The sequence below is a fragment of the Brassica napus genome, chromosome C9 (assembly GCF_020379485.1).
Source record: "Brassica napus cultivar Da-Ae chromosome C9, Da-Ae, whole genome shotgun sequence".
Lineage (NCBI taxonomy): Eukaryota > Viridiplantae > Streptophyta > Magnoliopsida > Brassicales > Brassicaceae > Brassica > Brassica napus.
The window spans coordinates 5,406,767-5,432,167 of NC_063452.1; the positions used below are offsets into that span (position 1 = coordinate 5,406,767).

The 25,401-nt window shown below is 38.4% G+C and overlaps 5 protein-coding genes and 1 pseudogene across 6 annotated transcripts; all 6 read right to left on the bottom strand.

Moving 5' to 3' along the window:
• Positions 1–1,135: 1,135 nt before the first annotated feature.
• LOC106409162 lies at positions 1,136–2,184 on the bottom strand (annotated as a pseudogene).
• Positions 2,185–2,331: 147 nt separating this feature from the next.
• LOC106409161 (nucleoside diphosphate kinase II, chloroplastic) lies at positions 2,332–4,064 on the bottom strand. The gene is made up of 7 exons (XM_013849838.3): positions 3,688–4,064; positions 3,557–3,613; positions 3,391–3,477; positions 3,170–3,250; positions 2,969–3,081; positions 2,819–2,868; positions 2,332–2,552 (listed from the first exon to the last, which is right to left on the bottom strand). The coding sequence occupies exons 1-7, from the start codon at positions 3,922–3,924 to the stop codon at positions 2,485–2,487; spliced, it is 693 nt and encodes a 230-aa protein (XP_013705292.1). The 5' UTR covers positions 3,925–4,064; the 3' UTR covers positions 2,332–2,484.
• Positions 4,065–4,082: 18 nt separating this feature from the next.
• Positions 4,083–9,316, bottom strand: LOC106409157 (transcription factor GTE10). Of its 2 annotated transcripts, XM_022706247.2 has the most exons (11): positions 7,639–9,316; positions 7,498–7,546; positions 7,268–7,426; positions 6,782–6,852; positions 6,661–6,712; positions 6,495–6,578; positions 6,302–6,417; positions 6,146–6,212; positions 5,918–6,048; positions 5,603–5,828; positions 4,083–5,572 (listed from the first exon to the last, which is right to left on the bottom strand). In XM_022706247.2, the coding sequence occupies exons 1-11, from the start codon at positions 8,788–8,790 to the stop codon at positions 4,386–4,388; spliced, it is 3,294 nt and encodes a 1,097-aa protein (XP_022561968.2). In that variant the 5' UTR covers positions 8,791–9,316; the 3' UTR covers positions 4,083–4,385. The 2 variants fall into 2 exon arrangements, with proteins under 2 accessions (XP_022561968.2, XP_013705288.2); XM_013849834.3 differs by having other exon boundaries at positions 4,083–5,828.
• Positions 9,317–9,963: 647 nt separating this feature from the next.
• LOC106409159 (adenylate kinase 4) lies at positions 9,964–11,891 on the bottom strand. The gene is made up of 6 exons (XM_013849837.3): positions 11,642–11,891; positions 11,071–11,216; positions 10,871–10,990; positions 10,614–10,781; positions 10,371–10,460; positions 9,964–10,287 (listed from the first exon to the last, which is right to left on the bottom strand). Exons 1-6 carry the CDS (start codon positions 11,739–11,741, stop codon positions 10,189–10,191), a joined length of 723 nt encoding a protein of 240 aa, XP_013705291.1. The 5' UTR covers positions 11,742–11,891; the 3' UTR covers positions 9,964–10,188.
• Positions 11,892–13,648: 1,757 nt separating this feature from the next.
• LOC106410958 (probable inactive leucine-rich repeat receptor-like protein kinase At3g03770) lies at positions 13,649–16,991 on the bottom strand. The gene is made up of 7 exons (XM_013851597.3): positions 16,769–16,991; positions 15,515–16,644; positions 15,293–15,429; positions 14,983–15,226; positions 14,691–14,902; positions 14,075–14,203; positions 13,649–13,984 (listed from the first exon to the last, which is right to left on the bottom strand). Exons 2-7 carry the CDS (start codon positions 16,614–16,616, stop codon positions 13,778–13,780), a joined length of 2,031 nt encoding a protein of 676 aa, XP_013707051.1. The 5' UTR covers positions 16,617–16,644; positions 16,769–16,991; the 3' UTR covers positions 13,649–13,777.
• A 2,552-nt stretch (positions 16,992–19,543) lies between these two features.
• On the bottom strand, positions 19,544–20,226 carry LOC106408503 (putative FBD-associated F-box protein At5g38570). Its single transcript, XM_022706896.1, has 3 exons — positions 20,152–20,226; positions 19,819–19,956; positions 19,544–19,732 (listed from the first exon to the last, which is right to left on the bottom strand). The coding sequence occupies exons 1-3, from the start codon at positions 20,224–20,226 to the stop codon at positions 19,544–19,546; spliced, it is 402 nt and encodes a 133-aa protein (XP_022562617.1).
• Between the last annotated feature and the right edge of the window lie 5,175 nt (positions 20,227–25,401).

The window sequence follows — 25,401 nt, forward strand, 5'->3', positions numbered from 1 at the left end:
TTCATAATATATTACTAAATTCAGCTGTTTTTAGTTGGATCACATTGAACCATGACCCAAGAGTTTCTCCCGTTCGGTTGCCCATCTGGTTTTAGAAACATTGACCGTAACAAAGGAGCTAACAATCTCACACGTATCAGTTTCTATATCGATAACCTTAACATATATTCAATGTGTATATAAAACATTTTTTGTAGCTGATTCATTTGTATTTGTAACTATATAGTGATTTATTTCCAACCTAATATCAGTATCGAACATAAGGTGAAATTGTTGAACAAGTAGACATTGGTTATCCTATGGTGATAATATCGTCATTTGTGTATTATTGTTCCGAAAGAATGAAGTCTTATGCGGTTAGAAAAACAATATATTGTATGTTACATCATAGAGCATATTACAGTATGCATGTAATTTTAGAGAGATAATCAAATATACATGGATGCTCGGAGATAATATTTAATCTTTTCATTGATGCAGCCATGACGTTCATGCCGCTATGGCATCTGCAAATTTGGTCCAGCTTGTAGGTTCGATCACTCCATACCGCCTGCATTCTCGTCTAGCAGCTCCCTAACCGTAGAAGCTTCTCAAGTCGGCGGCAACGGAAATGAAAATGACAACTGGAATTAAATTGATACCCACATGTTCAAAAGCCTGCGTTGTAAGGGATAGTTTCTGTCTTTATCATCAACGGCTTCTCAGTTCTTAGGATCAAACTCTACTTCTGTTTTTTTCTGGAGTTTTATAAAGAAAACATTTTATGTAAATTATAGTCTCCAAACTTATATCTATCTGGAAAGTGACTTTCACTAAATAATTTTTGTTCTCTAGCTTTAACTGTAACTAATTACTTTTTAACTCTAATGGAAGCATATCCTCTTGTATGCTCTGTTCTTCTTCCATTCGGTGCTCTCTTCTGAAATTATTTTCCTGGATTTCTTTGTGTCTGTTTTTATTCATAGCTGAATCTGAATAGAATTGTTAGAATCTAGAACCAGACAGTGACAATATATCTACATAGCTTTGGCTAGATCTTTGTAAGGACACATGTTCCTACTGTGATTGTCTGGTGCAGTTTCCCCACAGTTCCTATTTCCAGTATCTTTTTTTTCTGCAGATGCTTCAGGTGAAGTAAAAGAAAATGATATTTTTCACTAATAAAAAATAGCACCATATGAATAGTAACATCCAGTTTGATACATAATCTGTGTTACTAAGGATGTATAAAACACATCCCTCTCCTTGTTAATAGCTTTAAAAAATTTAAGGAGATATGACACCAAAGGCTAGAGATATCAACTCATTAGAGAGAAGAAAACCATCTGGATCTCTCAGCCTAAGGTACCTCACGTGATCTTCAATCTTCACTTCATCATTCCCAACTAACTTTTTGAATTCATCACTCATCACTTCTCTTCTCACTTCATCCCAACAAACAATATGCCCACTCTCCACATAAGGCTCATACACTTTACAGATCAAGTTCACTACCTCCAAACTCCTTTAAGTTCAAGCCCTTAGATGTTCTGAAAGATAGCATTATAACATCTGTGGCAACATCCTTGAGATCAACACTACCGTCTCCACACCAGTTGGCTGCGCCGTTCTCCAAGTCGGCGACGTAGTTTGTGTATTCCTTAAGCTTCTTTGGCCTTGAAAACCTCAACCCACCAACGTAACTCCCCGAACCCAAACCGAATGCATAGAAGGGTTTGTGTTTGCACTTGAACCCGTCTTTCGAGTAACTGCTGACTTCATAGTGCTCATAACCTGCACCACGGAGCATCGATGAGGCTGTTTTGTAAAACTCTGCTGATTGGGTTTCTGAAGGAAGAGGAGACTGGCCTGGAGTGTACCTAAACAAGTTCATACTATTCAGATTACAGAATTAAAATATAAAAGCAAATTTAGGCACACGTTTCCAAACTCTGTTCGCACATCACCAAAGTCTGGTGAGGCAAAGAAGATATAAGATCCATACTCCAATTCTCAACTCCATGCGCCTTAACAATCTCTATCGGCCTCGTACACTTCAGAGACACCACAAGCTCTCAAAAGCTCATCTTGAAACGCTTGAACACCTAAAGACACTCTGTTCACTCCCAGCCCCATCAACTCCTTTAGCTTCTCGCCAGGATACAATGGTGCGTCTTCTATATGCTAAAACGTTGTCGTTTAGCCAGAAGATTAAGAAGGCGGATCTGATAATACTAACCGGTCTTAGAGATAAACCGGAAAATCGGTTCGGTTCGGTGATGTCAACAATGTCGACAATCATGCATCAATGCATTGCTCCCAGACGTGATCAAAGAAAGAAGACACGACAAGGATCATGAAGGTTTTAAGTGATTCGACATAGATGGAACTTACATTGCCGCCAAAATAAAGAACAAAGAACCAAGCTCTCATCCTCACTCAGTAACAAGAAAAAAAGTAACAGAAAGTTTAGACCATTACAACTGAATCTGTATTCTTCAAGGATCATTCCCTTAGCCATTTAGCTAGAACCGAATCCCACTCGCATAGCTCGCCTTCTTTGAACCACAGAGCTGTGTCACAACAAGAGCCAAAATGTCAGCAAACAAACTCACGAAACTAAGTCAATGAAGCAACATAAATAGTTTTGATGAAATGAAACTGAACCAAACAAACAATGGGTGTAGCCAACCAAGTATGATCTTTAATCTAGTTATGTGCTCAAGCCTGATAAAAGAATGAATTAGAACCACCTTGATTTGCATTTTCTATATAACCACTGTCTCAATGATTAACATGGGAGAATGATTTAAGAAGAAAAAAAGAAGAAAAATCTCACCAATCTCACGCTTTCCGTTTTCAGGACTATCACTACCATGCACAATGTTCCTGCATAGCATCAGGCAAACATCATCAAACCATTAAAACTATCTACTACACTTTGCTTGCTTCCAACAATTACTTTAAAGCAGATAAAAAGAGTCCAAACCTTCCAGTTTGTACAGCGAGATCTCCTCTAATAGTGCCAGGTTCAGCTTGAAGAGGATCTGTTTTCCCAATCATCTTCCTAGCTGAAGCAACTACACCAACACCTTCCCAAGCCTTTTTTTTTACAATAATCAAAACATCACAAGCAATTAACTTCAAACCAGGAAAATCTGGATAAAGAGTATAATGGTCTAAGTCGTACCATACACACAACAGGGCCTGAAGTGATGTACTCAATGAGGCTAGGGAAGAATGACTTAGAGCTAAGATCCTTATAATGTTCCTGCCAATTGATAAACACACGAAAAAATAAGAGTCTCACTTCAATAAGTTAGGTGATATAAATCATGATTAGGCTTAAAATTCTAGACATGTTAACATCATCAAAAAACTAGATATGTGTAAAGTGGTGAATCACACTACCTCAGCTAACTCTCTAGGGCACTGGAACATCTTAAGTGCAATGAGTTTAAACCCCTTCTTCTCAAAACGAGTGATGATTTCTCCAACCTATAGAGGATACAACAATCGAAGAGTTTAAGCCAAAGAAAGATTAAATCAAATTCAAAGCTAATGTAGAGGAGCTTACAAGGCCTCGTTGTATGCCGTCTGGTTTCACCATGACGTAAGTCTCCTCAACTTGCTCCTAATAGAAAACAAAAAAGTTCAAATACATATTTGCAACAAAGTATCAGGAATTAATGGAGGGGAAATGCAAACCATAGAAGCGACGAGGTGAGGGAGGAAGATTCCTCCTGACTCCTCGGAGCTGGAAGCGCGAAGACGGCGACGGGACGGAGACGTACGAGAGAATAGACGGAACTGAGGACGGAATGCTGCCAGCTCAGCGCGGAAGTTAACAGTGGTTGGAGAAGAGTTTGAACTGCAAATCGCCGGAGTTAATCTCGGCGACGGCAAAGAAGCGACGCAGAGAGTCCATTGACCAACCCCAGCCATTTTGTTCCCTTCCGCCTCACTCACTTCGCTTCATATCAACTCGCAAGTAAAATTACATATTTACCCTCTATCCGTTTAGACTCGGTACGGAATTTGGGTTTTACAGATCAATCCGAAAGTATTGGGGCTCAAAAGTTAAAGACAAAATGACTCGTTAGTTACTGCAAATTACTTTTAAAGAATTAAAACTTTGCACATTTCAACAGATTTGTCCAAATTTGGTGCCTTAATACCAAACTCAACTTTTCGACAATATCTTTCATTAATCAAAACTGTTTTGTTTTGTTTTGTTTTTTTTTCTTGGTCTTCATCAAATTCAAAGTGCATCTCATCAACACTCGATAGGGTCAGTTTGAGAAATAAGCAAAGCTCAGCCTCTCTGGCTCTCCTTTGCTTGGTTATTTCACGCCACGGTCACATTTTGTGCAAGACTCATTGCTCACCCTTTCTTTTCATTCCTTTCATTCAATCTGTTCTTCCACAACTTCACTTTCTTCCTCTCTCTTCTGGAGAGCTTCACTTACTTCCTGTCCCTTGCCCACAACTTTTTCTTCTTCTCTCGTCTGCACAGCTTCAGTTTCCTCATCTCCATTGTCGCCATTTTCATTTCCTTCCTCTCCATTTTCCACAACTCCAGTTTCCTCCTCTCTCTTGTGGACAACTTTAGTTTCCTCTTCTCCACTGTCAACAACATCAGTTTCTTTCTTTCCCATGACGACAACTTCGGTTTCTTTCTCTACTTTGTCTACAGCTTCAGTCTCTTGCTCTCTCATGTCAACAACTTCGGTTTCTACCTTTACAATGTCGACACCTTCGGTTTCTTCCTCTCCCATGTCCACAATTCCAGCTTCTTCACCTCCCTTGTCCTCAATTCCATTTTCTTGCTCTCCCATGCCTCCAATTTCATTTCCTTCCTCTCCCATGTCCACAACTTCAGTCTCTTGCTCTCTCATGTCAACTACTTCAGTATCTGCCTTTACCATGTCCACAACTTCAGTTTCTTTCCCTTCCATGTCGACAATTCCAGTTTCTTCATCTTTATTGTACATTTCAGCTTCTTCATCTCCCTTGTCCTCAATTCCATTGTCTTGCTCTCCCATGCCTCCAACTTCAGTTTCTTTCTCTCCATTGCCAACTACTTCAGTCTCTTGCTCTCTCATGTCAACTTCTTCAGTATCAACCTTTACCATCTCAACAACTTCAGTTTCCACCCCTACCATGTCGACAATTCCAGTTTCATCATCTCCCTCGTCCATAACATCAGCTTCTTCATCTCCCTTGTCCTCAACTCCGTTTTCTTGCTCTGGCACAATCTCCAGCTGTTCTCTTCCTCCTTCATTTTGATTGATGAGTTCTTCATCTTCGTGGTTCACACTATCTTCTGCCTTTTCGCTTACCACTTCTTCTCTCCCTTCACTTCCACTACCGAGTTGGTCTTCTACCTCTTCTCCGTGAGGGCTAACTGGCCCATTCTCTATTTGTTCCTCTCCTTCCTTTTGGTTGATGGATTTTTCATCTTCTTGGTTCCCACCATCTTGTTGTGCCCTTTGGCTTGCCGGTTTTTTATTTCCGTTATCAAGTTGGTCCTCTCTCTCTACTCCGTGAGGACTAAGCATGAGTCTTTCTTTTCTATCAAGGGTCTGCTCATCTACTTCTCCTTGGCTAAAGTGTGGCTCATCTTCTTCATCGTCCTCATCCTCATCCATTTTCATGTACAAACCTAGCTGTTCTAACGGGTTACTGTTTCCTTCCATCTTAAAACTACCCAACATATCCGGACTACGTTTGGGACTCATCTCTTCCATGAAAGTCGGTAGTTGATCACCCTCGGCACCTGTAGCTCTAAGCATCTCCAGGTCTTCCATAAACCGCCTACCCTCGTCTATCTCCACCGTCTTTTCCAGCTGCAGCCGTCCAAAAAGTCAATCAGCATGATTGTACAACATCATAGGACTTGAGAAAATAAAATAAAAACTTGAGAAGTCCTTTATACCTTTTGTAAGGCTTGTCGTGCAGCTTCCCTCTCTTGCTCTCTTTCCCTCCTTGCTTTCTCTGCAGCTTCTGCTTTGGCTTTCCTCCTAGCCTCTTCAACAGCTTTGGCCTCGGCTTGTAACCGTAGGTTTTCTAATCATAAGGAAATCCAAAATAGCAAGAATTGCAATAAGAAATTTAGTTAAGAGTTATGAAGTGCATAAGCACACTCGATGCGTTACAATCCAACCTTCCCTAAGCCGTTTCTCAAACTTCTCTCTTTCTATCCTCAGTTTTTCAGGATCTCCTTTTTCACCCTGAAAATTGATGGGTCAAAATTTTTGATTAAACCTTTGGAGACATTCAGACGAGATTTTTGGTCAAAAGCAGGTACTTAAAAATCAACCTTAGTTAGTGTCTTCTCTCGAGCTTTCATAATGGTATCAGCAAAACGATTTTTCAACAGAGCTGCACGCTGACGCTTTCCAGGGGAATCTTGCCTCTCACAAGGAGCCGTCTCCTCTAAGATAGCCAAAGCATGACAGGTAAAATCATGATCTGGAAACAAACAGCTATTACCATCATTATCCATTTCTTACCCTCTGGAATGACATGTACTGCATCTATGGCGGCCGACTTTTCCCCAACATCATGCTCAACTTGACACAACTCATTTAAAGAATCTACAGAGAACAAAGAATAAGTTTCGGGATAACTTTCATCCGAGCACTCCAACTTGCATACATCAATTGAAAAGAGACTAACCATTTACAACAATCTTTTCACCGTTGATATCAACTCCAGGTTCCTTTTTATCCTAAATTAAAGAGAAGATTACACTTATTCTACCGTAGTGAATTTCAATTTTAATTCCACTGTCATATACCTCTGTACTCGTAGGATTTGAAGCTTTAGTGAAATCTGTTTCACTCCTAGAGGAACTACAAGAATCAGAATCTGAAAGATAATCACAGAAATAATCAGTATAAAAGGCTCTTTCTAAGGGGACAATTAAACAAAGAAAACCATTCTAGAATTCACCAAATCCTAGCGTAAGAAATAACTCCTGTCATCAACTAATAAACCATACAAACAAACTACAATATCCTCTATAGCAAGGGTATAACCACAATTAGTAGAGCATAGAAAAAACATAGAGTTTTCAGTTTTGCGCTGAGACCCATCAACACAATTACCACAGTTCTATAATCACCAAAACAAAAACAAAACAAAAAGACAGGTAGCGATGACGAGTTACTTTATTTCCAATCTTAACTAATCTTACATACTGTGAAAAAAAAAGGGTACAATTTAAGAGAGAAAAAAAATGATTATTCTAACGAAATAAAAGAAGGCTCGCATAAACACGAACCACTAGACGAAGAGCCTGAATCCCTACTGGAGCTACTCGAACTGCTGCGTTCATTGTTTCTACATGCAGCATCTTTGTCTATCTTGTGAGGGGGATGGCTAGAAACAGGGGGATCGTTCCCACCAATTATGTCAACATCCTCGTCAATTAGCATATCACCTGTAATTAGGAATACATCAGACTCCTGATACAAATCATTTTCGACATCAAACCAAATAGCAACAAGTTACCTTTACTAGGCTGCAGAGTGGAATTACTGAATCCAGAGTCATGAGCAATCTGTTACGAGACAAGTTAAACCAAAAGTCAAATGACAAAATTTCCTGGCGCACACAAACAATCACTAAAAACTGATAACAGAGATTCTTTACCTCCATCTCACAATGTTCACTCTTCTCCTGTGATTTCTTTCTGTCCTTTAGATAGTCATCCAGGAGTTTCCGAACCATGAACAAGGTTTCGTCTGAAAGCGTCTCTATATCAATCTCAATCTCAACTTCCCCAGATAGGTCATCATTGCCAATTTGCTCTTTCAGGAGATCAACAATGTTTTGTGGGAACTCTTCTAACGCGTCCAAATCTTGGCTTAGTTTTTTCTTCTCATCATCTGTCATGACCAACTTCGCAGGTTCCACCCTCAACTTGCTCTCGTTCACTGAAGCTGTATTCTTTCTCGGTGGTGCTACATTATACGGGACTTCAGACTCCAGAGAAGCAGAACTGGTTAGGTACGTGACTGGTGGTTCCATCACAGGTATCTTCTTCTCTATAGTTTTCCATCTCGACTCAAAATATGTGCTGAGATCTCGAGCCATTTTATGGTACTGGTTTCCTGGTGGGTTGTAAGCCATGGAATTTGAAAACGTAAGACGCACATCTGCTGCAAAGTCCAAAGGACTAGAGTATTCCCCATTCCGCAATCTGCTTCTTATCGTTCCAAGATCCATCGGGTGCTTAATCACAGTAAAATAGTCTGGAATATTCAGCAAAACTGGATCAACAGGGATGCGAAATGGAAACCCCAACTTATGTGACCATAGACGATCGACCAACGTCTGGCACTCCTTCATCAATGAAGCAACCGTAGAGCTTGTTGTGACATCTAATCTAGCAGATGCTGGCCCTTTCTTACTCCGCTGCTTATCATTCCGCAAAGGACGACGCTTTTTCCCCTGTGTAGGCATCCTCCGAGACCCATCACTGCAACTATGAAGATCGCTATACGGAGACAACATAACCTTATCTGAACTAAAACATTCAACCTTCCTACGAAGCTCCCTGACCTGTTCAAGCTCCATCCTGAGCTTGTGAACTAAATGCTCTCTCTCAGACCTTAGCATATTCGACAAAGACAAAACCTCTTTAGGAACGCCGAATCTATCTCCACCATTCAAGCTAAAACGACTCCTTTTACTCACGGGTGCCTCCTCCTCCATCTCACTATCCGTCCCACGCGGGTAACCGAAGTCGTCACGCTCAACAGCTTGCATCCCTCTAGAATGCTTCCTTGCTTTACCCATCATTCCACACAGAAGAAAGACGACGACTTGGGGCTCCTTCTAATGCAATGCGACTAGCTTCCAATAGCTGTGCACATATCAACTTGAACCATGCTTCTACGAAGTTGCAGTAATCAATCAAATCAAATCGCGTCAGTCCCTTCCACGATCAAACACCCTCCTTGTTCTCGCTCGAGCCAAGACCCGATCAATTGGCCGGATAAGAATCACAATACCAAATCAATCCGATGACGAATTGCACCCTCGGGTCAAAATCAGAATCCACGACGAGACGATACCGAAGAGAGAACCTTCTCCGACGACGAATTAGGGCACAAACCCCCAAAATTGAAACCCTAGAGAAACCCTAGACTGAGAAAAAAAAAACTACCAAAATCGATCTGAAAACCTAGATCCAGAGTTCCCAGGTATCGTTTCCACAATGAAAAAGAATCGAAATAACGAAAAGAGGTGAGAGAGAGAGAGAAAAAAAAAAAGAGAGAGAGGAGAGAGAGAAACTTGCGTCCAATGACGAACGAGTTTGCTTGTCTACTTATAGATCCGAAGAGGATGATCAACCCGCCGCCTTTAATCGAATCTAAGCCGTCAATTTGCAAGCCGAACAAAATCTAAACGGCTGTAACTATTCGTTCGATATTTACCGTCGAGATTAGATCCAACGGCTGTTAAAGATACTACGAGCCATCTCTCTAATTTATTTGAGAAAGATCTCACGCGCGTAAACGTAATTGAGTCCACTCGGAAGATGCCACGTGTTGATGAAGTGCGTGTAATAGACGCGATCGTCGACCGACATTTCCTCCACTACCTTGACTATTTTACCCAGTTAACGCGCCTTGTAAACCGTGTCTGAATAACACGTGCCAACTGGATAAGCTTGTTCCCATTAATCATTTTATTTTTAGGCCCTTATAAAGGCCCAATGGCCCTACTAATAAATATCAAAAGGCAGCCTATCAGTGTCTTTTTGAGTTATGGTATGGGCTTGTGAAGATTGTTAATGTACACATGTCTACACCGTAGGGATGGATACAGAGTTCCAGACATGAGTCTTTCTGGTGTTGCCTTGAGTACCAATGAATCTGAGCTGCAAATTGTCTATCAAAGTTGTTTACTGATTCGATAAAGAGAGGAATGTTGAGAGACTGTTACAGTGCAGAATAAAAACAGCTCAAGTTGTCAGACAGGAAACAGCAGATTATAATCAAGACCGTTTTGGTCGGAAGCATACATTATTCTCCCGAAGTTTAAGATTAGACGAAAAGGCAAAGCGCAAAAGACTAGAAAAAACTGTCATTCCGCAGATGAGAAGATATATAATAGATGTGTGTCTCTCTTGTAGGAAGGAAAAGAATGGATTCTAACCAGAAGAGATGACTGCCTTGAGCAAGTCTTTCATCATCAGGACAATGCTTTCTGAACCTCTGACGTAACTTCTTGTGGAGCCTTCTCAGCATGGATGTTTGTAAGAACAGCCTTCTTCGCGTAGTAGTCAATCACCTGTGAGTAATGAAAGAACATGAACATGAACATGAGGATGCTTAAAACCAACAATGAACTACAAAAAGAATAGGAATCAATACCGGTTCAGTTTGAGTGTGGAAAGCAGCAAGTCTTGACCTTAGAACCTCAGCGTTATCATCTTTGCGTTGGATCAGAGGCTCTCCGGTAATCTTCCATGGAAAATGATAGAAAGAATAAGTTTTGGACAGATGTTTAAGGAGGGGTTTGCATAAACAGACAAAAGGGGTTTGCATAAACAGACAAAAGGTATCGAAGTTTATAGTGATTCTTTTTTTTTAAATTGAATTTATTGTGATTCTTACATCATCAACGCCAGGAGTTTTGGGAGGCGCGAATTTGGTGTGGTAACTCCTGCCACTCGACGGGTGGATCCATCTACCGGTTATTCTTTCCTCCAGGACTGAGTCATCAATAGCAAAGTTGAGAACTTTGTCGATTCCAGTTCCTCGCTTCTTAAGCATCTCGTCTAGCTGCAAACAAACAACAAACCCCCAATAAACAACCAAAAGAGCAAAAAAAGAGAGAAAAAACTGAGAGAGCGTTTTATAATGAACAGGACCTTCTCTGCCTGAGCAACAGTCCTGGGAAACCCATCAAGGATAAAACCTTTCTGACATTTTGGCTTGTTCATGGCTTCATCAATTATACCAACAACCAGTTCATCAGTAACAAGCGCTCCCTGCAAAAAAGAGCAATGGAAACAATGAGCAAACAAAGATGTTTCTCAAAGAAGGAAAATTAAAAAAAAAAAGAGGAGACCTTGTCCATAGCTTCTTTGGCCTTGAGACCAAGAGGGGTCTTGGAAGCAACAGCAGCTCTTAACATGTCCCCAGTGGATAAATGACACAAGCAAAACTCATCCTTCACTATTGGAGACTGTGTACCTTTCCCTGACCCTGGAGGTCCTGTAATCACAAAAAAAACAAAGCTTTCTCAAACCTCAACACTCCATCCAAGAAATCACACATGCACATTCAAAGGCACAACACAAAGACCCGAATTTTCACCAAATATCTTTGGCATAGTCTTAAACTTATGTGACAGAACCAAATAATGTAACATTTATATCTACAAAGCCTCAGTAATCACACAGGTGCACTAAGCTGCTTATTGATTCCCCCAAAGAAAGAGACTAACTTATTAACATTACAATCATCTTTGCCATGAGCAGACACAAATGATGAAACTTTCGATCTAAAAGTCTGAAGTCAAAACAACGAACGAACAGAACCACTTGAGAAGAAACCTAAGTGTAACTACACGACTCGTTCAAGCTCTCACTGATACAATCTCTCAGATCTAAAAAAAGGATAATTGATTGATGACGTACCTATGAAGATGAGGCGTTTGTCGGGCTTTTGTGAACATTTGAGACGGCGGAGGAGCTCGGACATGAGATCCACGGTCTGAACATCTTCCAAATCCGCCATAGCTTCCGATCTAGTTTCGCGTACTGTTTAGCTTAAAGGGTTTTGGCCTTTGCTATAGTCAAAGGGATATAACAGTTAACCGGAGCCGGGTTTCCCAAATTCGGGTCTCTTAGTTTGGGTCGGAGCTCCTGATCTCGTGGTATAACCTTTAATATTTACACTATTGCCACTCACTTAAGACTTTTGAGTCTCTCACTTAGGCCTATTGAAGATCTCATTTGGCCCAATCAATGGCCCACGTCAAAATAACCTCTTTTTTTTTTTCACAGGTAGATTTATTAACGGGTCTAAGCCCAATAAGAACAAAGCCCAAAACAGTACAACATTAATACAACAAAAGGCCCAAACAGAAAGGGCGAACTTAAACAAACGCTTAGGGCCGTAAGCCCAATAAACGCAAACCGTTGGGAAGGAAACGACGAACACGTCACCCACCACGTGCAGGAACGCCCAGCATTCTCAGGACACACGTTAAGGCGAGCGATCACTTCCTTCGCCGGAGTCAGAGAAGATGAGCGCCGGAGCTCCGCCATCAGCGAAGAAACGAACCTGTGGAGAACCAACAGAGTAGTTCTCACAAAAGTTCTAACCGGGATTTCTAGTCTGACGAATCGTCGCATCTAGAAGGATAACCACCGTCTTCAATCGATCCAACAAGCTCCGATCTTCCGAAGGAGAGGAAGAAAAGAGAATCGAATAGAGAGTCAGTGAAGAAGATGAAGCAAGACGCGACGATCGAAACAAAAGCCGGCGAAATCGGTGCTTTATAAGCCACCGTTTCCCGGAATTGAAGCCGGCGAAGCAGTGCTATGAGAGCCACCGCAGCCCAGAGTCAGAAGCCCGAACGTCGGGAAGCAAAGCCGGAGAGAAACCGGCAACAAAAACGGCAAGCTTTCTCTCTTCCCTGTGAAAAGTACGAGAGCGTGAACAGAGATGAGAGAGAAAGCTTTTTAGTTATAACCTCTTCTCTTTGAAACAAAATAAATTAATTTATGTTTTTTTAACATATTTATTGACTTACTTATGGTATATAGAATTCAGAATTGAGATCTTTAGTTTGTTTTGTTATTTTATAAATATAATTCCTTACTTTTTTTTATTCATCAAAGTCATCGAGATTGGATTATGTAGCAAAAAAATAACAAAGTCTAAACAATAATTAAAAATAAATAGCAGAGTATAGAGGATAATGGAATACTTCAAAACCATGGAAATTACCATGGGACGTTAGACCATGAACTGGAACATTCAGAAGTAATCTTGGCTCCAAGCTCAAGATCAATCTTCTGGATTGCTTGAGCCATCTTCAAGCAATGATCTCTGACCATTAGGTTATTGAACAAGCTGACAATGCCAAAACCAATGTAATGCAACAACGCGAAAGTAGTAACAAAGAATGCAATGCCTTTGTCCTCTTTCACAAAGGAGCATTTGAAAGGAACTTCTTGAGAGGTCACTGCACGGTTGACTCCTTTGAAGATATCGGCTTCTTGAGAGGTCACTGAAGGTTTGACTCCTTTGAAGAGAATGGCTTTGGAGTGACCGAGACCTTTGGAGAAAATATAATTCCTTACTTTGCTATAAATAAAAATAAACTACTTTCACAACTCTCTCAAGAAACATTGTTTGGTTTAATTTTTTCCACATTTTTGGTTTAATATAAAGAGTTCAGTGTTATATATTCTTTTGAAAAACTGCTAATAATTTTATTTGTTTCCTTTCAAAATCGCTCCATGAATAATAGGGGATTTCATACACACAATCTATGAAGCATGGAAACGTTTATATTTTCCTGAGTTTGATATAAATTATTCAGAACTTTATTTGCAAAAAAAAATATGGCTTAATTTTCTCCATATTCTTTTTTGGTTTAACAAGAGTTCAGTTTTATATTTTCTGTTGTCAAATTGATATTAATGTTATTTATTTCCTTTTTTTAATCGTTTCATAAATAATATGAGACTTTCCATACACACAATACACAAATCTATGAAGCATGTAAACGTTTTTCAGTTTTTTAGTACAAGCTATGTACACTAATACTGATCACCATCTTCAGCCTGCAATTGAGAAGCATACTGCAAATTCCACAAGATATCTTCAAACGATGGCCGGCTTAACGATTCAGGAGAAACACATTTGTTCATAAGAGCTATCACTCGTATCAAAGATCCATTCCGACAAGTAGCTTGTACTGTCGGATTCACCATTCTCCTCCTTCCTTCCTCACTCTCCAGTGATGCCTGAAACACAAAGCAGAGACCAAGATCACAACTTTTTTCTTACACAAGTACAATGATTAAAGTATTTGATCTTCTGAAAGAACCTCGTACCAATTCATCTCGGAGAAATGCTTCTTCTCTTGCTGAAACAGATGGTCCAACGATTGCTTGTAGAAGAATCAATCCGAAACTGTAGACATCATCTTCTAACCTTGACATTTGCCATGATTTTGCTATTTCCTGATCAAGAAAAGTTATAACGTGAGTGACAAGTATTAGGTTTTGACATGTTAAGATCATAACCACTAAGGTCACACATTGCAGCTAAACAAGTCTTGGTTACAGTTTACAAAACCGGTAACAAAAACAAGAAGGGAAGCATAGCAACAAGTTGTTTAGTCCGGATAAAACCAGTTCAGAACAGAAACAGAACCACTAAGCTCACTAATTGCAGCTACTAGTCTTGGTTAGAAAACCGGTTAACAAAAAACATCAAAATCAAGAAGGGAAGGCATAGCACCAAGTGGTTTAGTCCGGATAAAACCGGTTCAGAACAGAAACAGAACCACTAAGCTCACTAATTGCAGCTAAACTAGTCTTGGTTACAGTTTACAAAACCGGTTAACAAAAAACATTAAAAGCAAGAAGGGAAGCATTGCACCAAGTAGTTTAGTCCGGATAAAACCGATTCAGAACAGAAACAAAAGACTAGAGTAACGAGCTTAACTGTGTTGTGTCTGGTTGCTTCAGAGACAATGGACAAACCATAATCACTCAGCTTAGCAAACCGGTGCTGGTTAAGCAAGACATTGTTAGTCTTGAGTCTATTACTAAAGAATCCAGGAATCACTCCAGTGTGAAGATAATGAACAGCCTTTGCAACACCCGTAAGAACAGTCAGTCTCTCTGACCAGTTCATAGCCTTACCCCAACTATCATCTGCAGAAAACCAACAAAATATTTGTCAGAAATCTCCAATTTTTTTTGGCTAAAACGCAACAAAGTTTTGATCTTCAAACCTGAGAGACAAGATTGAAAGTTTCCATTTGGAATGTACTCATAAATCAAGAAGACTTTCTCAACACTGTAATCATCTTTTCCACCACAGTCTATGCAATGACCCAGCAAGCAAACTAGGTTTGGGTGTCTAAGCTTGGCAAGCAAGTCAAGCCTCAGTTTTAGATTCCTTATTGAGTATTTCTTTGATGATGGCAAACATCTTATAGCCACTTTAGTTCCATTCTCAAGAGTTCCTTTGTATAGCTGAAAGATTACAAGCAAAGTCTTAGAATTTGATGGTGAAAACACACATGATGTCATGAAACTTACCGCGCCATACAAGGAACTTTCACCGAGAATAGCAGTTTTGTCAAAGTTCTTTGTAGCTTGAACTATCTCTTCCAAGGTAAACTGTCTACATACCGGTAAATCCTCTGTACCAAACTTTGATGTTTCAGAAATGTACCCTAATCACAATCACAAACACACAAACAAAAGAGTCGTAAGTCTCTTTATCACAATATGTATCGATGTTTTTGTCGAAAATCTTACTTGCATTTGAGAGTATCTCAGAGGAGAATCCAATGGATGGACGGCTATCTTGAACTGTCTTATGGCTCATTTGCCTCTTTGTGACTCCTTTTCTTCTAAGCAAGATAAACACACCGCAGAGTAGAACCAATGCAGCCATTGATACACCGATGATCAGACCGACCAAAGCTCCTTTCTTCCATCCTCTTTGTCCTGGTCTATTTGCAGCTTCAGCCTCAGCTTCAGCTTCAGCATGTTCCTCAGCGCGGACTTCTTTAACACAAAAAGATACTGGATGCTGCTGTTTCCCTAGAGACAAACAGTTTCCATTGTATCTCACTTGCTTGCTGCTCAAGCAACGAGGGACGTTTCCGGTTAACTTGTTGTCTGAAATGTCTACAAACCAGAGTTTGCTTCCACATTTGAGATCATTAGGAAGTGAACCACTCAGAGAGTTTGACCTCAAATCGATATACTCGATTGTGGACAAGGATAGTAATGAAGAATGCAGCTCTCCAAATAGCTTATTGCTCTCAAAGCTAAGAACTTTGAGGTTTGCAAATGAATCAAACCAGCTAGGTAACGTGCCATTGAAGAAGTTATGATCAAACCTGAAGGTCTCAAGCTTTACCATCGAAGACAACTTGGGCGGTACTGAACCAAACAGAAAGTTATCACTCAAATCCAAATACTCAAGCGAAGTTAACCTATGAAGTTTCTCAGGGAGGTGACCCCAAATCCCTAGAGAAGACAGAGTAAGAACCCTAAGTGACTTTAACCTTGACAGTGTAGTGACAAAGGACTCAATAGAGAATCTTTCAGACAAGGTCACGTTAGGGACAGCAAAACCCTGAAAGCTTCTGGCTTTTTCTGATGATTTGTCGCCGAAGATGTTCAGCTCTGTGACTGAGTTAGAGAAACAAGTGATGTTCATGGACGGCGATGGTTGTAAGTAGCAGAAACTGGTCTTGTGATCAAACCAAGACTCGAGCTGCTTTGGATATTCCAAGTGCTTTTTCAGCTGGAGAAGGACTTGCGCTTGTGAAGCTTGGAGCTGAGATGAGCCTGAACTGTAGAAACTCCATAGGAGAGATAACAAGAAGATGAATTTAAAGAAACCCATTTTGTCAGTTCTCGGTTTCAGACAAGATCTGCAATAAAATAGTAACACAGACAAGACGCTTCAGAGAATAAAAACACAATAGTACAAAAAAAAACAGAGTAATCTTGAGAAACAGAGCTTTTCAATATGTAGAACAAGAACAAAGTAGTTACCTTTAAACTTAGAACGTTTCAAAGGTTAAAAGAACAGAGCATATCGATGATTCAGAGGAAAAAGAGAGTGAGACTTTCAGTCACCGACACATATTAGTGATCGTGTAAGAAAGAAGATTAAAAAGCAAGAATCTTTAACGCGTGAAAGAGAGAGAGAGAGAGAGAAACAGAGTATTTGTTCAGGGTTTGTTTAAGTGAGAGAGTATAGTAGTAGTTGTAGTATTATATTCAAGAATCTTTCTTTTCAATATGCATGAGTTAAATTTTGGTGGGGTTACCTAAAGAAAGTGACTTTATTTAATTTTATTATCTATTTAGAAAAATATAAAAGTAAAAAGACAAATCTTTCTCCATAATGTATACAATTATTTAGACAAGTATACTTATAATAATGGGTTTTTTGTATTTGATATCGAGATTACATTATTTTTGGACATTTAGTACATAAGCTTTTGTGCTTGTGTGGATATAATTGGGACCAAGTTATTCCGGAAGAAACCAAAGGAGAAGATGTTAAATGTGGCGTCATATGTAGTTCATTAGCAATGACATGTTAATTTGATTTATCCTCTCCCTTTGGAAAATGGCAATAAATAATACAAGAAATTTCACTGGTATATCAAAATAAATAATAAGACGGTCGTCAAATGAAATACTAGAAACATTAAAGCTGAATAAAATATAACTATAGAACTTTTCAAAAATGGTTTTAGTCAGTTAATGACATTATGTTTTTCTGTATTTTTGTAAGAAGTGGTGGGTGAAGATTTAAATGAATTGGTTGAGGAGGCATAGGGAATTGAGTTACTTTGTTTGTTTGCTACACAACCTGTCCTTGGAGTACTTCTAATTCGAGTGTTTAAAAGTCAAAGTATGTGTTCTTGTTCACTCCTCTATGTTCTATCCACACTGCGCATTATTCATTATTAGAAATCAAATGATAACAACCGACTGTGGTTTGTTTGTGTGTGAACTAGTACCGGACATTTTATCCGCTAGATTTGATTCGACTCGTTATTCGTTTCGATTCGATCCAAAAATTCCGGATATCCGTAAACTTTCGAAACAAACCAAATACGAAAAATTAATATCCGTTAAAATCGAAGCAAATCACAAATATTAAAATTTTAGGAAGCGGATATCCGATCCGATCCGTCAATATATAAATACATGTATATCTTGATTATATTTAAAGTTTTTAATGTATGAAATTATATAAATATTATTCTAACATATGATTTGATAAATTTTATTCACATTATTAATTATATAAAAGTATTACGTAAAAGAAAAAGAACACATTTATGACAATTATAATTTTTTTCTTAAGTTTTTTGTTATTATAATTGTTAATTAAGTTCAAAAAATTTACAAAATATGTAGATTCACTACTTTTTTTAATTTTTATCATATATATCATGCAGAAAATTATTTTACAAAACAAATTTGTATCAAATTTTTAAGATTATTTGTATTAATGAAAACATATGAGATATTCGTAAATATTCGTAAATATCCGCAAATATCTATTTATTTTTCGGATATCCGTTTTTCCGAATATCCGTATTTTTTCGAAGCAAAGCAAATCAAAAAATTAGATATTCGTGACATACGAAACAAATCACAAATACTTTCAAAAATCCGGATATCCGATCCGTGCCTAGACCTAGTGTGAATTGTGATCTTTGATCTATAAAAAAATATCTGACCACAGCAATGCACTTGTAGCTTGATACGATTGATGTGCTATTTTGTAGTTTTTCAATCAATAAATTTGGATGTAATAACTTTATGCACATTAATTTTTACTCATCTACGTTATTTTCATATTAATCAAACACGTGTATATAACTGTCGGGAAATAATGGAGCCTGGTTTGCGTATATATGAGGTAAATGTGATGCTTCCTAACATATTTTCATTTATGTTTTAATAGTTTAAACTTTTATGTATCTTATAACACACAAAACTTGGTAGCAATAAATTTACAATGAAATATATTCTAAAAAGAATATGAAGATTGACTTTGACTTCAATACATTAGTAGATATCTTTGACCATCATCGTTGCGTTCATAGACCATAGTTTTTCATTATTAGAGCTTTTACTCGAACAGGTTTTGACTTTGACCATTAGCGAGTCGCTAATATTATTGGTTTCCCCGAGTTTATTACAGAAAAGAAAATTTCGAATTTGTAATATATCTGAAACAAAATAGTAATTTATGTTTAGATACTATTCGATGGCCTTTAACATTAGCTTCATCGTCTTTAAAACATGGTAATATCCACAATCACTTGGACCTGGGCCTGGTTCGAGCTGTAGGTTGGAACTGGTAGCCAGTGCCTCATCTGCTATATGATGAGCCAGGCCTATTCATGTGTTCATTCTTCACACCAAACCACTCCACAGATCTTTAAACCAGCTATCCATGTTTTGGAAAGAAAAAAAAAACTCTATTGAACCATGAAACGCATATATATATATATATATATACATGCTTATCTTATTATTTTCTCTCTGGAACTCACTCGTGGATGTGGAGACTCAGAAACGTAATCCACAACTACTTAAGAAGTTGAAGGCTTATAGAGTAAAACTTGCAAGAATCTGCATTTTCCTAGACAAATAGAAGTATACATATAAAAGTTCCAAGGATTCTATTACATAAATGAAAACATCTAAAGACTAAATACGACTTGGCATAATGGCATATGGTTGATGCTTGGGAAGCAAGTCAACAAACTCCATGATCATCTCCCAGAAGGCAATGCATCAGACGAGATTGTTGCAGTCTTTAAGACACCATTTTTCTCCTAGGATGTAAACCGCAAGATCCATCTCCTGTGGTCTTCTTTCAAAGTATCTTGACCAGTTAAAAGTTCGTAAATTAGACAGAACACTTTCACGAACAGTGCGAACAGTAGTACTTATTAGTTCCTCATAATCCCTATCATCATGATCCTGCAATTGAATAGAAGAACCAAGTTAAAATCATATTGTGTGCGCACAAAAGGTAGAATAATTGTTTAATGGAAGAAACTTGGTACGATTTCAAAGATGTCTAGCACTCGTAAGTTAGGAGAATCTTCGAGCAACCTAGCAAGGAGATTCGATGAGTCCCCTCCGCATACACATAGCTTCAAATGCTCAAGCTGGTTGAAGACAAAACCACCACTGTAACGCATCTGCAAAGATGAATAAGTATAAACACATGATTCTATAAAAGAGACTGAAAATTCGCAATTAATTAGAAAAGGAGGGCATAGTATTTTTTCCATGTAAACACCAGGACATGGTCGGATAAATTTCTTCTTCGAAACAATTCATCTTCCGATCAAAACTTGGTTTAATCATACCAAAAAAAGAAAAAAAAAACTTACCTCTGAACATATTGTAAGGCGCTTGACAGATGTGATTGATCTGATAAGGCGCTCTATAGATGTGGTTGGTGCCATAAGACCAAGACTCAACGACGTCTTACAATACTGAACATTTACATATGCCTCCTCTAAATCAGGTATAGTCTCAATCGAAAATCCGGGACGACTCCATTGATGACGATCCCGGAGTTTCAAATACTTCAAAGAAGGAGAATCTAGCTATCACTAACCCACGTGGTAACATACCTTCAGTTTCACTATGCAAATATAATGTTAAACGCTGCAAAGACGGGACGGTAACAGTGATCAGTCCCTTATCGTAATCGTCCCAACCGCAATTCACCAACAGATTTTCAAGAACAGGACAAATAGATAGAAGCCGTCTAAGAGGTCCTCCTTGGAAGTATTTATCAAGTATAAGTTCAAAAGTTTTGAGAGAGGGAAGACAGCTCAGACGAGGAACATCCAGACGAATCTCGCCACGGAGTTTCAAGATCACGAGCGATTTGCAGGTATACAATCTACTAGGCAATATATTTGGCTTCTCGTTGGAATACTCATTAATAAGAAAGAGCTCGCGAAGGTTGCGTCAAAGTGCAGTTGCAAGCCACGTTTCGATATCTTTAGTACTAAGCGATGAACCAAATAGTACGAGATGGAAGCTTTCCATAACCGGAGCTCTATGTAGTGGCATATTACGATCAAGAAAACGCCCTATGTTTTTGCTTCGATGATTTAAAACACTACTATAGTAGCTGGAGTTTTGGCAACCACATCCAAAGACACTCCCATCGTTTGGACAAAACGGTAGTGGACGCAGCTACTCTTGTTGGAAGACACGTTAGTATCTTAACCAGTAAATCATCTGACAAGGCACTGAATCTGTCTACATGCTCTTTACAACCCCGAGATGATCTTGTCTTCTTCATCTTTTTCTGACCCTGTACAAAAAAAACAATCAATACTAGTAAGTAAGACTCTAAATGGGTGTTTTGTCTGAAAGCGAAACCAAACGGATCTATTTAGTTAATAACTAGTGTAAACACAGCAACACAACAAAGAAACGTGACAAAACCCTAGAAGAAACTTACATGATGATGAAGAGGCGCGATTTTTGTCTAAGGCGGAGGAACTAGATGAGAGATTTAAGAGTCGAAAGTCTAGGAGGATCTTTATGAAACTTTAATCGCACGCTTTCATATTTATATGGGTTAGCGAATGGTTTAACTCCCATAAACCCTAATCTCCGGTTAATGAGAAACCGTTTTCAATAATTTTACAGCCGTGTTCTAAAACGAGTTCTAAGTGGCCTTTAAGCACTAAGCCTTAATAAAATAGTGGCGATTCAAAGCTAGGGTTTTCTCTCTAATCCTCTCCGCCGCCAAGTCTTCATTCGGTAGTTCTCCGCCTCTCCGGTGTCTATCGCTCCTCGACGGCGGCGCCGGAGAGGATTCTCGTCTTCTTCTCCTTTGTTTTGATTTAGATGTTGCGTGTTCTATGAAGTTTTTCAGATTTTGGATCTTATTGGTGGGATAGCTATTACAGATCCCCTCACGCGACTCCATCATTCATGACTGATCAAGACTATGCTGGTTCATTGTCTCTTCAGCTTTTGGACAGGTGTTGGTTGGGGGGTCGGATTTGAGGTTCTCAATAGCCTTTATCTTCCTCCTATCTCAGTTCGTATGCTTTGATCAATGGTGTTCCGTTGTGGGTTTTCTACTTTTTTTTATTATCCTTATGGTGTTGTTCCTCTTTGCCTGTTTGAGTCTTCTGACAGTACCACAGAGATGATGCAGTCAGTCTTCGTTGATGTGACTGCTTGGTTGGTTGGTTTGCATTCTTCCGGTTCCGTTACAGCTCCTCGCTTGGTCAAGCATCTTATCACGGTCCTGTGCTGGTCTCTTTCGGTTTGACTCCTGCATAGTTCGAGCGTTTTCGACGTTCTGCGTCAACCCGTTTGTGTTACTTTGGTTATGTTTCTTGGAGTTGTTCTGCCTCCCTAATGATTACAATATCATATTGGTGTCTTGGTTATAGCTCTCCATAACGAAATCACGTGGCAATGGACCTATATTGTACGCAATGCATCTGAGTGGGTAAATCACTTCATCGTGTGTGACACTGCAATAGCTCGAGCTTGGACTATGCTCTTCTAAAACTCATTGAATGCTTCTCGTTGATCCTCACTTTCTGTTACTGATGTGGTCTTCTCTTTGACACCCTGGAGTTTCTTTGTTATAAGATGCCTACTGGTATCTTGATTTTCTGCAACTCTGGTGTTTTTTGCATTTGTTTTTGTTAGCCTTTGGCTATGCAAGAACTACGAACCTTACGGTTGATTTAATATTACACAAAGCATTAAAAAAAAATAGTGGCGACTACGTTGACGAGAAACAGGTGCATTAGAAACAGGTGCATTTATAATGTATATTTTAGGTTTTTCACAAATATTAAAAAAAGTTTAATATTTAACTATCAATGCATTAATTTTTAAAATTATAACATTTTCCCATAAATTTAAACCAATAGCAATTCAATAAATTCAAAATTGTCAATTAATATTTTTTTTAAGTTTACAAATTCAAGGGCTGGGCAAATAAACAGAACCCGAAAACCCGAACCGAATCCGATCCGATAAAAATGAATTTGAACCGATCCGAACCCGATGTAAATACCGAATGGATCTTGTTTTGTGGTATTTCGGGTTATGGATATTATCCGAACCGAACCCGAATCTAAATGAATATCCGATAGAACCCGAAACATTCAAAACCTCGAAAAGATCTTGTATCAAACATGATCTCAATTCCTAATATGTATCCAAAATACACTAAGAAATATTGAACATCTAAAATACTTATCTATTACATGAAGGTTGGTGGTTCTATTACATGAAGGTTGATGGTTGAAGATGATCGTTGAATCTCGAAGTATTTAGATTTTGATTTTGTTTTCGTTAAACAATGCTTATCATTTCATGAGAACTTGGTTTTCGTTTTATGATTTTATTTATTTGGTTTTCTTTTTATCAGTAAATATGTTTACTTTTCATTTGATTTTGAATGGTCACGATTGATGTTCCTTATTTTTGAATCAATTTTACTTAAGTTTTGGTTACAAAATAGGTACAATCAGGTATTTTAAAACTGAAGAACCGATTTTACTCATGTTTTGGTTATAAAATAGGTAAAAATCAGGTACTTTTAAACCGAAAAACAGATTGGGACACGAACCCGAAAGTATATTGGGTTGTACCGGTTCTCTTAAGATTTACTAACCCCGACTCGAACCCGATAGAACCCGAACCGGTCCCGAACCGAACTTTTATATAATCTGAATGTGACGGATTTTGATAAACCCGAAAAACCAAAACCCGATTGGATAAAACCGAAACCCGATTAGGACCCCGAATGCCCAGGCCTAACAACATAGAAAATCTAAAACATTGATCTTCTTTTCTTTCTTTTTTTGTCACTGAAACAATGATCTTTTAAAAACACCTAAAAAGTGCTAAAACATGCATTATTTAGAAACGGAAAGATTATATTGTATTATAAAATTTTATGGAAATAAAATAATATATAAATTTCATTTGTGAATAATGAAAACATTACATATATTTTCCATATATTTATAGCATATTTAGCACATTACTATAATCAGTTAGAAAAAAAAGTTTTACTATAATCTCTGGAACACTATTGATGCACTCAAGGCTTATAGTAAAACTTGGAAGAATCTGCATTTTCTTAGACATATAGAAGGACATAGATGCAAGTTCCAAGGATTCTACATAAGTGAAAACATCTAATGGCTAAACTCCTTAATTAAAAATACGACTTGGCTGGCAGATAGTAGATGCTTGGGAAGCAAGTCAACAACTTCATGATAATCTCCAAAAGGCATGACGCATCAGACGAGATTGTTGCAGTCTTTAAGAGACCATTCTTCTCCAAGGATATAAACAGCAAGATCAATCTCTTGTGGTCTTCTTTCAAAGTATCTTGACCAGTTAAAGTTTGCAAACTAGACAGAACACTTTCACGAACAGTAGTTGGTGGTTCCTCCCAATGAGTATCATAATGATCCTGCGATTGAATAGAAGAACTAGTTTAAAATCATATCCAGTGTGTGTGTACACTAAAGGTAGGATAACTATTTAATGGAAAAAACTTGGTACAATTTCAAAGATGTCTAGCACTCGTAAGTTACGCTACAAGAAAATACAATTATAGCGACGAAAATTAACGAGGAACTTTAATCCTCGCAAGTTAACGTCGACTTTACGAGTATATTATGAGGAATTTTAAAATCAATGTTAGGTCGTCGTAAAATAACGATGAAACGATTTCCTCGTAAAAACGACGTAACATAACGTGGTTTTTACGAGGAAAATGGTTTTCTCGTAAACTCGACGTAACAATAGCATGAAATACTTTACGTTTACTTGACGACAAAATTTCGAGTCCACCAAATTTGTAGTTGTAACACGTTTTTGTTTCGGCTACCTAAAAAAGTTTCGTCGTAAATTCCTAGTAAATTTTCAACTACCAGATTCGAAAATGATGATGTTTCTTACCGACGATGCCACAGACGAAGCTGTTGAAGACGAATTTAATGAAAATGATGATGTTTCTAATGATGACGAGAATGTCGATGATGTATTTGTTTTTAATATGATTGATTTTCAGACTTAATGCATGTGATTTGATGGATTTAATCATGAAAATCTATTTATGATCTTGTGTAAGGTAATGGGGGGGGTTGAATTAGAAAGAAAAGATTGAGATTATAAGTTAAGGAATTGTAGTTTTAGAATTTGGGGTTTGGAATGGAAAGAAGAGATTGAGGTTAAAGGGAAGATGGGTTTGGGGTTTGGAATATATGAAGTAGAAGATAAGGAAGATGGGGTTTGGGGTTTCGGATTTTAGGGATTGAAACATAATCCGCGTTATTTCCTCGTAAACTAACGAGGAACTTACGATGAATCCTAAAAATAAAGAACGCGAGATTCGTTAATTCCACGTAAGCAAAATTCGTCGTAAAGACCTCGTAATAGAAAAACGCGGGCCTTTGTATTTCCTCGTAAGTAAAAACATGGGCCTTGCTATTTCCCCGTAAATTAACGAGGACATTACGAGGAAACAAAACGCGGGCCTTGCTAATTCCTCGTAAAAAACACGGGCCTCGTGAGTTCCTCGTAACTTTACGAGAAAATTACGAGGAAACAAAACGCAGACCTTGCTA

Bases quoted from the DNA above. Each gene is read 5' to 3' on its own strand.
- LOC106409161 (XM_013849838.3), bottom strand. From the start codon at position 3,924: ATGGCTGGGGTTGGTCAATGGACTCTCTGCGTCGCTTCTTTGCCGTCG. The intron at 3,614-3,687 runs GTTTGCATTTCC...GTTTTCTATTAG, and splicing joins CTCACCTCGTCGCTTCTATG to GAGCAAGTTGAGGAGACTTA. The intron at 3,478-3,556 runs GTAAGCTCCTCT...TATCCTCTATAG, and splicing joins ACGGCATACAACGAGGCCTT to GTTGGAGAAATCATCACTCG.
- LOC106409157 (XM_013849834.3), bottom strand. From the start codon at position 8,790: ATGATGGGTAAAGCAAGGAAGCATTCTAGAGGGATGCAAGCTGTTGAG. The intron at 6,853-7,267 runs GTTCGTGTTTAT...ATTATCTTTCAG, and splicing joins TTCAGGCTCTTCGTCTAGTG to ATTCTGATTCTTGTAGTTCC. The intron at 6,579-6,660 runs GTTAGTCTCTTT...TGTTCTCTGTAG, and splicing joins TGAAAAGATTGTTGTAAATG to ATTCTTTAAATGAGTTGTGT.
- LOC106409159 (XM_013849837.3), bottom strand. From the start codon at position 11,741: ATGGCGGATTTGGAAGATGTTCAGACCGTGGATCTCATGTCCGAGCTC. The intron at 10,782-10,870 runs GTCCTGTTCATT...GTTTGTTTGCAG, and splicing joins CTGTTGCTCAGGCAGAGAAG to CTAGACGAGATGCTTAAGAA. The intron at 10,288-10,370 runs GTATTGATTCCT...CATTACTCACAG, and splicing joins TCCACACTCAAACTGAACCG to GTGATTGACTACTACGCGAA.
- LOC106410958 (XM_013851597.3), bottom strand. From the start codon at position 16,616: ATGGGTTTCTTTAAATTCATCTTCTTGTTATCTCTCCTATGGAGTTTC. The intron at 14,204-14,690 runs GTTAAGCTCGTT...TTTCTTGATCAG, and splicing joins AAGCAACCAGACACAACACA to GAAATAGCAAAATCATGGCA. The intron at 13,985-14,074 runs GTACGAGGTTCT...TTTGTGTTTCAG, and splicing joins CATTTCTCCGAGATGAATTG to GCATCACTGGAGAGTGAGGA.
- LOC106408503 (XM_022706896.1), bottom strand. From the start codon at position 20,226: ATGGCACCAACCACATCTATAGAGCGCCTTATCAGATCAATCACATCT. The intron at 19,957-20,151 runs GTAAGTTTTTTT...TCATCTTTGCAG, and splicing joins GCCTTACAATATGTTCAGAG to ATGCGTTACAGTGGTGGTTT. The intron at 19,733-19,818 runs GTACCAAGTTTC...ATTCAATTGCAG, and splicing joins TGCTAGACATCTTTGAAATC to GATCATGATGATAGGGATTA.